The sequence below is a fragment of the Sander lucioperca genome, chromosome 21 (genome assembly GCF_008315115.2).
Source record: "Sander lucioperca isolate FBNREF2018 chromosome 21, SLUC_FBN_1.2, whole genome shotgun sequence".
Classification (NCBI taxonomy): Eukaryota; Metazoa; Chordata; class Actinopteri; order Perciformes; family Percidae; genus Sander; species Sander lucioperca.
Window position 1 is genome coordinate 18,636,808 of NC_050193.1, and position 14,453 is coordinate 18,651,260.

At 27.5% G+C, this 14,453-nt stretch overlaps 1 protein-coding gene across 6 annotated transcripts in view; it reads left to right on the top strand.

The window, feature by feature from the left end:
• Positions 1–14,453, top strand: part of arhgap27l (Rho GTPase activating protein 27, like) — a 70,310-nt gene that overhangs the window by 52,470 nt on the left and 3,387 nt on the right. For all 6 annotated transcript variants that reach the window (XM_035996628.1, XM_035996627.1, XM_035996632.1 and 3 more), the window contains 3 exons: positions 10,853–10,930; positions 11,472–11,606; positions 13,303–13,408. In XM_035996628.1, coding sequence (XP_035852521.1) covers positions 10,853–10,930; positions 11,472–11,606; positions 13,303–13,408 — 319 coding nt within the window. The remainder of the gene's footprint in view (positions 1–10,852; positions 10,931–11,471; positions 11,607–13,302; positions 13,409–14,453) is intronic.

Sequence of the window (14,453 nt, forward strand, 5' to 3'; positions counted from 1 at the left end):
TATATACTGCTATATACTATATACTGCTATATACTTCTATATACTATATACTTCTATATACTATATACTGCTATATACTACATACTGCTATATACTTCTATATACTATATACTGCTATATACTATATACTGCTATATACTTCTATATACTATATACTGCTATATACTATATACTGCTATATACTTCTATATACTATATGCTGCTATATACTATATACTGCTATATACTATATACTGCTATATACTTCTATATACTATATACTGCTATATACTATATACTGCTATATACTTCTATATACTATATACTTCTATATACTATATGCTGCTATATACTATATACTGCTATATACTTCTATATACTATATGCTGCTATATACTATATACTGCTATATACTTCTATATACTATATACTGCTATATACTATATACTGCTATATACTTCTATATACTATATACTGCTATATACTATATACTGCTATATACTTCTATATACTATATGCTGCTATATACTATATACTGCTATATACTATATACTGCTATATACTTCTATATACTATATACTGCTATATACTATATACTGCTATATACTTCTATATACTATATACTTCTATATACTATATGCTGCTATATACTATATACTGCTATATACTTCTATATACTATATGCTGCTATATACTATATACTGCTATATACTATATACTGCTATATACTTCTATATACTATATACTTCTATGTACTATATACTGCTATATACTATATACTGCTATATACTTCTATATACTATATACTTCTATATACTATATACTGCTATATACTATATACTGCTATATACTTCTATATACTATATACTGCTATATACTACATACTGCTATATACTTCTATATACTATATACTGCTATATACTATATACTGCTATATACTTCTATATACTATATACTGCTATATACTATATACTGCTATATACTATATACTGCTATATACTTCTATATACTATATACTTCTATATACTATATGCTGCTATATACTATATACTGCTATATACTATATACTGCTATATACTTCTATATACTATATACTGCTATATACTATATACTGCTATATACTATATACTGCTATATACTTCTATATACTATATACTTCTATATACTATATGCTGCTATATACTATATACTGCAATATACTTCTATATACTATATACTGCTATATACTATATACTTCTATATACTTCTATATACTATATACTTCTATATACTATATACTGCTATATACTATATACTGCTATATACTTCTATATACTACATACTTCTATTTACTATATACTTCTATATACTATATGCTGCTATATACTATATACTGCTATATACTATATACTTCTATATACTTCTATATACTATATACTGCTATATACTATATGCTGCTATATATTTCTATATACTATATACTGCTATATACTATATACTGCTATGTACTTCTATATACTATATACTTCTATATACTTCTATATACTATATACTGCTATATACTATATACTGCTATATACTTCTATATACTATATACTTCTATATACTATATGCTGCTATATACTATATACTGCTATATACTTCTATATACTATATACTTCTATATACTTATATATACTGCTATATACTATATACTGCCATATACTTCTATATACTATATACTTCTATATACTATATGCTGCTATATACTATATACTGCTATATACTTCTATATACTATATACTTCTATATACTTCTATATACTATAAACTGCTATATACTTCTATATACTATATACTTCTATATACTATATGCTGCTATATACTATATACTGCTATATACTTCTATATACTATATACTTCTATATACTATATACTTCTATATACTATATACTACTATATACTTCTATATACTATATACTTCTATATACTTCTATATACTGCTATATACTATATACTGCTATATACTTCTATATACTATATGCTGCTATATACTATATACTGCTATATACTTCTATATACTATATACTTCTATATACTTCTATATACTATATACTGCTATATACTTCTATATACTATATACTTCTATATACTTCTATATACTGCTATATACTATATACTGCTATATACTTCTATATACTATATACTTCTATATACTATATACTTCTATATACTATATACTTCTATATACTATATACTGCTATATACTATATACTGCTATATACTTCTATATACTATATACTTCTATATACTATATACTTCTATATACTATATACTGCTATATACTTCTATATACTATATACTTCTATATACTTCTATATACTGCTATATACTATATACTGCTATATACTTCTATATACTATATACTTCTATATACTATATACTGCTATATACTATATACTGCTATATACTTCTGTATACTATATACTTCTATATACTATATACTGCTATATACTACATACTGCTATATACTTCTATATACTATATACTGCTATATACTATATACTGCTATATACTGCTATATACTTCTATATACTATATACTGCTATATACTATATACTGCTATATACTTCTATATACTATATGCTGCTATATACTATATACTGCTATATACTATATACTGCTATGTACTATATACTGCTATATACTTCTATATACTATATACTTCTATATACTATATGCTGCTATATACTATATACTGCTATATACTTCTATATACTATATGCTGCTATATACTATATACTGCTATATACTATATACTGCTATATACTTCTATATACTATATACTTCTATATACTATATACTGCTATATACTATATACTGCTATATACTTCTATATACTATATACTGCTATATACTACATACTGCTATATACTTCTATATACTATATACTGCTATATACTATATACTGCTATGTACTTCTATATACTATATACTGCTATATACTATATACTGCTATATACTTCTATATACTATATACTTCTATATACTATATGCTGCTATATACTATATACTGCTATATACTTCTATATACTATATACTGCTATATACTATATACTGCTATATACTATATACTGCTATATACTTCTATATACTATATACTTCTATATACTATATGCTGCTATATACTATATACTGCTATATACTTCTATATACTATATACTGCTATATACTATATACTTCTATATACTATATACTTCTATATACTATATGCTGCTATATACTATATACTGCTATATACTTCTATATACTATATACTTCTATATACTATATACTTCTATATACTATATACTGCTATATACTTCTATATACTATATACTTCTATATACTTCTATATACTGCTATATACTATATACTGCTATATACTTCTATATACTATATACTTCTATATACTTCTATATACTATATACTGCTATATACTATATACTGCTATATACTATATACTGCTATATACTTCTATATACTATATACTTCTATATACTATATACTGCTATATACTACATACTGCTATATACTTCTATATACTATATACTGCTATATACTATATACTGCTATATACTTCTATATACTATATACTGCTACATACTATATACTGCTATATACTATATACTGCTATATACTTCTATATACTATATGCTGCTATATACTATATACTGCTATATACTATATACTGCTATATACTTCTATATACTATATACTGCTATATACTATATACTGCTATATACTTCTATATACTATATACTTCTATATACTATATGCTGCTATATACTATATACTGCTATATACTTCTATATACTATATGCTGCTATATACTATATACTGCTATATACTATATACTGCTATATACTTCTATATACTATATACTTCTATATACTATATACTGCTATATACTATATACTGCTATATACTTCTATATACTATATACTGCTATATACTATATACTGCTATATACTTCTATATACTATATACTGCTATATACTACATACTGCTATATACTTCTATATACTATATACTGCTATATACTATATACTGCTATATACTATATACTGCTATATACTTCTATATACTATATACTTCTATATACTATATGCTGCTATATACTATATACTGCTATATACTATATACTGCTATATACTTCTATATACTATATACTTCTATATACTATATACTGCTATATACTATATACTGCTATATACTATATACTGCTATATACTTCTATATACTATATACTTCTATATACTATATGCTGCTATATACTATATACTGCTATATACTATATACTGCTATATACTTCTATATACTATATACTTCTATATACTATATGCTGCTATATACTATATACTGCTATATACTTCTATATACTATATACTTCTATATACTATATACTTCTATATACTATATACTGCTATATACTTCTATATACTATATACTTCTATATACTTCTATATACTGCTATATACTATATACTGCTATATACTTCTATATACTATATACTTCTATATACTTCTATATACTATATACTGCTATATACTATATACTGCTATATACTATATACTGCTATATACTTCTATATACTATATACTTCTATATACTATATACTGCTATATACTACATACTGCTATATACTTCTATATACTATATACTGCTATATACTATATACTGCTATATACTTCTATATACTATATACTGCTATATACTATATACTGCTATATACTATATACTGCTATATACTTCTATATACTATATGCTGCTATATACTATATACTGCTATATACTATATACTGCTATATACTTCTATATACTATATACTGCTATATACTATATACTGCTATATACTTCTATATACTATATACTTCTATATACTATATGCTGCTATATACTATATACTGCTATATACTTCTATATACTATATGCTGCTATATACTATATACTGCTATATAATATATACTGCTATATACTTCTATATACTATATACTTCTATATACTATATACTGCTATATACTATATACTGCTATATACTTCTATATACTATATACTTCTATATACTATATACTGCTATATACTATATACTGCTATATACTTCTATATACTATATACTGCTATATACTACATACTGCTATATACTTCTATATACTATATACTGCTATATACTATATACTGCTATATACTTCTATATACTATATACTGCTATATACTATATACTGCTATATACTATATACTGCTATATACTTCTATATACTATATACTTCTATATACTATATACTGCTATATACTATATACTGCTATATACTATATACTGCTATATACTTCTATATACTATATACTTCTATATACTATATGCTGCTATATACTATATACTGCTATATACTTCTATATACTATATACTGCTATATACTATATACTTCTATATACTATATACTTCTATATACTATATACTTCTATATACTATATGCTGCTATATACTATATACTGCTATATACTTCTATATACTATATACTTCTATATACTATATACTTCTATATACTATATACTGCTATATACTTCTATATACTATATACTTCTATATACTTCTATATACTGCTATATACTATATACTGCTATATACTTCTATATACTATATACTTCTATATACTTCTATATACTATATACTGCTATATACTATATACTGCTATATACTTCTATATACTATATACTTCTATATACTATATACTGCTATATACTACATACTGCTATATACTTCTATATACTATATACTGCTATATACTATATACTGCTATATACTTCTATATACTATATACTGCTATATACTATATACTGCTATATACTTCTATATACTATATGCTGCTATATACTATATACTGCTATATACTATATACTGCTATATACTTCTATATACTATATACTGCTATATACTATATACTGCTATATACTTCTATATACTATATACTTCTATATACTATATGCTGCTATATACTATATACTGCTATATACTTCTATATACTATATGCTGCTATATACTATATACTGCTATATACTTCTATATACTATATACTTCTATATACTATATACTGCTATATACTTCTATATACTATATACTTCTATATACTATATACTGCTATATACTATATACTGCTTTATACTTCTATATACTATATACTGCTATATACTACATACTGCTATATACTTCTATATACTATATACTTCTATATACTATATGCTGCTATATACTATATACTGCTATATACTATATACTGCTATATACTTCTATATACTATATACTTCTATATACTATATACTGCTATATACTATATACTGCTATATACTATATACTGCTATATACTTCTATATACTTCTATATACTATATACTTCTATATACTATATGCTGCTATATACTATATACTGCAATATACTTCTATATACTATATACTGCTATATACTATATACTTCTATATACTTCTATATACTATATACTTCTATATACTATATACTTCTATATACTATATACTGCTATATACTATATACTGCTATATACTATATGCTGCTATATACTTCTATATACTATATACTTCTATATACTTCTATATACTATATACTTCTATATACTATATGCTGCTATATACTATATACTGCAATATACTTCTATATACTATATACTGCTATATACTATATACTTCTATATACTTCTATATACTATATACTTCTATATACTATATACTTCTATATACTATATACTGCTATATACTATATACTGCTATATACTTCTATATACTACATACTTCTATTTACTATATACTTCTATATACTATATGCTGCTATATACTATATGCTGCTATATACTTCTATATACTATATACTTCTATATACTTCTATATACTATATACTTCTATATACTATATACTGCTATATACTATATGCTGCTATATATTTCTATATACTATATACTGCTATATACTATATACTGCTATGTACTTCTATATACTATATACTTCTATATACTTCTATATACTATATACTGCTATATACTATATACTGCTATATACTTCTATATACTATATACTTCTATATACTATATGCTGCTATATACTATATACTGCTATATACTTCTATATACTATATACTTCTATATACTTATATATACTGCTATATACTATATACTGCTATATACTTCTATATACTATATACTTCTATATACTATATGCTGCTATATACTATATACTGCTATATACTTCTATATACTATATACTTCTATATACTTCTATATACTATAAACTGCTATATACTTCTATATACTATATACTTCTATATACTTTATGCTGCTATATACTATATACTGCTATATACTTCTATATACTATATACTTCTATATACTATATACTTCTATATACTATATACTGCTATATACTTCTATATACTATATACTTCTATATACTTCTATATACTGCTATATACTATATACTGCTATATACTTCTATATACTATATGCTGCTATATACTATATACTGCTATATACTTCTATATACTATATACTTCTATATACTTCTATATACTATATACTGCTATATACTATATACTGCTATATACTTCTATATACTATATACTTCTATATACTTCTATATACTGCTATATACTATATACTGCTATATACTTCTATATACTATATACTTCTATATACTATATACTTCTATATACTATATACTTCTATATACTATATACTGCTATATACTATATACTGCTATATACTTCTATATACTATATACTTCTATATACTATATACTTCTATATACTATATACTGCTATATACTTCTATATACTATATACTTCTATATACTTCTATATACTGCTATATACTATATACTGCTATATACTTCTATATACTATATACTTCTATATACTATATACTGCTATATACTACATACTGCTATATACTTCTATATACTATATACTGCTATATACTATATACTGCTATATACTGCTATATACTTCTATATACTATATACTGCTATATACTATATACTGCTATATACTTCTATATACTATATGCTGCTATATACTATATACTGCTATATACTATATACTGCTATATACTTCTATATACTATATACTGCTATATACTATATACTGCTATATACTTCTATATACTATATACTTCTATATACTATATGCTGCTATATACTATATACTGCTATATACTTCTATATACTATATGCTGCTATATACTATATACTGCTATATACTATATACTGCTATATACTTCTATATACTATATACTTCTATATACTATATACTGCTATATACTATATACTGCTATATACTTCTATATACTATATACTGCTATATACTACATACTGCTATATACTTCTATATACTATATACTGCTATATACTATATACTGCTATATACTTCTATATACTATATACTGCTATATACTATATACTGCTATATACTATATACTGCTATATACTTCTATATACTATATACTTCTATATACTATATGCTGCTATATACTATATACTGCTATATACTTCTATATACTATATACTGCTATATACTATATACTGCTATATACTATATACTGCTATATACTTCTATATACTATATACTTCTATATACTATATGCTGCTATATACTATATACTGCTATATACTTCTATATACTATATACTGCTATATACTATATACTTCTATATACTATATACTTCTATATACTATATACTTCTATATACTATATACTGCTATATACTATATACTGCTATATACTTCTATATACTATATACTGCTATATACTATATACTGCTATATACTATATACTGCTATATACTTCTATATACTATATACTGCTATATACTATATATTGCTATATACTTCTATATACTACATACTTCTATTTACTATATACTTCTATATACTATATGCTGCTATATACTATATACTGCTATATACTATATGCTGCTATATACTTCTATATACTATATACTGCTATATACTATATACTGCTATATACTATATACTGCTATATACTTCTATATACTATATACTTCTACATACTATATGCTGCTATATACTATATACTGCTATATACTGCAATATACTACATACTACTATATACTTCTATGTACTATATACTGCTATATACTATATACTGCTATATAATTCTATATACTATATACTTCTATATACTATATACTGCTGTATACTTCTATATACTATATACTGCTATATACTATATACTGCTATATACTATATACTGCTATATACTTCTATATACTATACTTCTATATACTATATACTTCTATATACTATATACTGCTATATACTCTATACTGCTATATACTTCTATATACTATATACTTCTATATACTATATGCTGCTATATACTATATACTGCTATATACTTCTATATACTATATACTGCTATATACTATATGCTGCTATATACTATATACTGCTATATACTTCTATATACTATATACTTCTATATACTACATACTTCTATATACTATATACTTCTATATACTATATACTTCTATACGCTACATAATTCTATATACTACATACTTCTATATACTATATACTTCTATATACTATATACTTCTATATACTATATACTTCTATATACTATATACTTCTATATACTACATACTCCTATATACTATATACTTCTATATACTATATACTTCTATATACTATATATTTCTACATACTACATACTTCTATATACTATATACTTCTACATACTACATACTTCTATATACTATATATTTCTACATACTACATACTTCTATATACTACATACTCCTATATACTATATACTTCTATATACTATATACTTCTATATACTACATACTCCTATATACTATATACTTCTATATACTATATACTTCTATATACTACATACTCCTATATACTATATACTTCTATATACTATATACTTCTATATACTACATACTCCTATATACTATATACTCCTATATACTATATACTTCTATATACTATATACTTCTATATACTATATACTTCTATACACTACATACTTCTATATACTATATACTTCTATATACTATATACTCCTATATACTACATACTCCTATATACTATATACTCCTATATACTATATACTTCTATATACTATATACTTCTATATACTATATACTTCTATATACTATATACTTCTATACACTACATACTTCTATATACTATATACTTCTATATACTATATACTTCTATATACTACATACTCCTATATACTATATACTTCTATATACTATATACTTCTATATACTACATACTTCTATATACTACATACTTCTATATACTATATACTTCTATATACTATATACTTCTATACACTACATACTTCTATATACTATATACTTCTATATACTATATACTTCTATATACTACATACTCCTATATACTATATACTTCTATATACTATATACTTCTATATACTACATACTCCTATATACTATATACTTCTATATACTATATACTTCTATACACTACATACTTCTATATACTATATACTTCTATATACTATATTCTATATACTTTGTTTAAAGTTTCTCAATGTTTTTGGGGCCTTTATCGTATTGTATTTAGCAGTTTTTGTCACTTTTTTCAATTCACATTTAATACAAACACACAGACTGATTGTGTGTGTGTGTGTGTGTGTGTGTGTGTGTGTGTGTGTGTGTGTGTGTGTGTATGTGTGTGTGTGTGTGTGTGTGTGTGTGTGTGTGTGTGTGTGTGTGTGTGTGTGTGTGTGTGTGTGTTTTTCTCTGTGTGTGTGTGTGTGTGTGTGTGTGTGTCTCTGTGTGTGTGTGTGTGTGTGTGTGTGTGTGTGTGTGTGTGTTCAGGTCTGGACATAGACGGGATCTACAGAGTGAGTGGGAACCTGGCTGTGATCCAGAAGCTGCGACACAGAGCGGATCACGGTAACTAAACCTATAAATTAATCTCTCTGTCAGCTCTGCAGCAGTTATGCCAAACTAACTAAACTCACGTAGAGAGACAGATGAAAGGTGTTAGTGTCTTTTATTAAAGAACCTGTATTAGAGAAGGTATTAGCGTCTGTTTTTAATTTAATACAGTAGACACTAATCTGCATCTGAGACAGCAGATAAAGCTAACACTGATCAGCTGAAATGATCAGTCAGAGACACACTGGCTTATAGTTTTGGGAATAGTTCATGCCATTAGACTGAGACTAAAGTGGAGTCTTTATTTCTTCTCAAGAGAAACTTGAACAATGTCCAACAAATATATAGACCGTTTCCCTGGCATCGCTAGGCAACAGATTAGGTCCATGTTTACTTCCTGTAGGAATAAAGTGAATGTAAACATAGTCATTGTGTCTTTTCCTCATCGTGTCCCTGTTTCTGTCCCTGTTGTCTCGTTGTGTGTGTCTGTCTGTATGTTTCTGTCCCCGTGTGTGTGTGTGTGTGTGTGTGTGTGTGTGTGTGTGTGTCCCTACAGAGGAGCACCTGGACCTGGAGGACGGCCAGTGGGAGGAGATCCATGTGATCACTGGAGCTCTGAAGCTCTTTCTGCGGGAGCTCCCCGAGCCGCTGTTCCCCTTCAGCTGCTTCGACAAGTTCATCGCCGCCATCCGTCAGTACACACACACACACACACACACACACACACACACACACACACACACATACACACACACACACACACACACACACACACACACACACACACACATACACACACACACACACACACACACACACACACACACACACACACACACACACACACACACACACACACACACATACATACACACACACACACACACACACACACACACATATACCTACATCCCATACGGAACACACCTCAGCCATGCTAACACATGCTAACATATGCTAACATATACACAAACACCCTATATCATCACAGCCATGCTACCATGCTTATATGCTAACATTTACATGAATGAAACATATATATATGATGTCTGTGTGTTTATCTCCCTGTAGAAGTCCAGGGGTCTGTTTCAGGAAGGAGGTTTAACCAACTCTGAGTCTAACCCTGATGTCTGAGTAGATTTACCCTAAGATGGAAACTCTGAGTTTTCGGTTCCAGAACAGCTGATATGAGTTGGTTCAATCAACTCAGAGTAGGTTGACTCGGGGTTACGCGCGTGCACCACCACAATAAAAAGGCAGCATGAATGGAGCCATGATTCTACGATTCACCATGGTAACAACCACAAACAAACTGGTTGGCGGAAATACTCATGCGCACAAACAACGAGTTTGAACATGCATTTTGTTAAAAAAGCAAGACAGCTTCTGCTGCAACAGAGAGAGAATTGGTGTGGGAGAAAAATGCTGCTCGAGTCAATGCGTAAGCATTAACAGTGTATTAATTTCATATTTAATCACAGTTAACTTATAATATTACTGGTGAAAACTGGAATTGTATTACACCTATAATTTCATTTAGGTGCAATCCTGCGGACGAAAAAGTAAGCTATACTAATCCCATTCTGAGGCTGCAGCACCATGATCATTAACAGAGCTATAATGTATAATCATTTATTTCTTTTTAATGGCTCTCACTGGTTTGTGTCCAGGGAACACTACAAAAACGTTTCAAAAACGTTTCAGAGCGAGTCACACTTTTCTGACGGCTCTGCATACAGTGGCTTTTTATTACAGTAAGCTATGATCTGCATCACCAATGTTGTAAATAAAACTGCCGTTTGCAAAAAAACGTAATGCGACACAAAGAATCAGCTGAGATGTTAAAGCATGTCCACGATGGTGGATGTTAGTGATATGAGGACGGATAAAGTATCTACATATCTGATGGACTGTGATAAAAAATACCTCTCAAATCGGTTTTGTGGAAATGAAGATACATCTATAGTCGGGACTCATATCATCTCCCGACGTAAACTCTCTGTGAATTAATACAGCTTTTTCATCAACGGGATCGTCGACAAAAGGACATGACAGATCATGCAGGGCATCATGCAGATAACAAACTGCATTAAAATGCGCCTGATACAGACTGAATGAATGAATGAGGAAACGAGTGAGAAGAAACTCAAGGTTTCTTGAAGAAAAACTGCTCCCGACCAGGTTAGGTTCACAGACTCAGTTACCATAGTAACTGATTCTGAGGTTAAGTTACCTCCCTTTCTGAAACAGAAAACCCAGAGTTTCCCTCAAACTCAGAGTTTTCACTAAACCTGCTTTCTGAAACGGACCTCAGGACTACAGCCTAAGAGTCTCAGGGCTATACACTAACATATATATAAGATGTCTGTGTGTTTGTCTCCCTGCAGAAGTCCAGGACTACAGCCTGAGGGTGTCCTACATGAAGGACCTTGTTCGCTCTCTGCCTCTGCCCAACCACGACACCATGGAGCTGCTGTTCAAACACCTGCGCAGGTGAGCTCACTCCCAGACACACACACTGTAAAATAACCTCACCCATTGGTTGAGTTTGCTGTTGCCATCTTGTTTTTTTGCAGCCAGACATGACGAGAGGGTGGAGCCGGAGAAGATGACCCATGTCAGCCAGTGTTGTTTATGGTTTAATTGAGTTTATTTGTTGCAGAACAGAAAGAACTAGAGAATGCATGTGTAAATGCTGAAAGGCTGATGCTTCCCATAACGTATGAAAGATGTGGAACATTTAAAGTTTGAATGGTGTTTCTCAGTCAATGTATGAATGAGTAGATAGCAGTTGAAAATTTATGAATTTGTGTCAAATTTGAAAATTCCATCCATTCACTTGAATGGGGGAAAATTTCCCCGAAAATGTTGAGTATTTGTGAAATTATAAAAGTTATGGAAATTTTGTATAGAAGCAGGAATGTCCTAATCGTGCTGAACGTTTTGATGTTTGAATGAAGTTTCTATGTTGAAAAATGTAGAAGGAGAAGAACATAGGGTTGCCTTTCAGCATTCACACCAACACATTACATAGAAGAAATACAAAAACACATCCAAGTTTCTATGGTGCTGTGCTAAGCCTTCTGCAGGGTTTGTGCAGTGGTGCGCAGGTTGTTACTCAGCTCTATTTTAACATTAGATTAGATTGACTTTATTGATCCCAAATTGGGAAATGTCAGTGCTACAATAGCAAAATATCAGACACACAGCACACATACAGAATATACAAGACATAATAAATAGGATAGAATACAAAAACAACTATTCAAAAATATACACAAGGAAGAATGTACAAACGTATATATAGGAGTGGTGAATAAAAAAACGTACAACTGCTTAAATAGTATTTATAAAGTCACAATCGCCATGGGCAGTGCTAAGCTCTGGACGGAGCCACGGTGCCTCTACTAAATAGTCTCAGGAAGGAACTTGTTTTGGTGGAACATGTGTATGTTCAAAAGTAGTTTTAGTCGTGCAACAGAAAACTCAGATTGGACAGATAGTCTAGCTAGCTGTCTGGATTTACCCTGCAGAGATC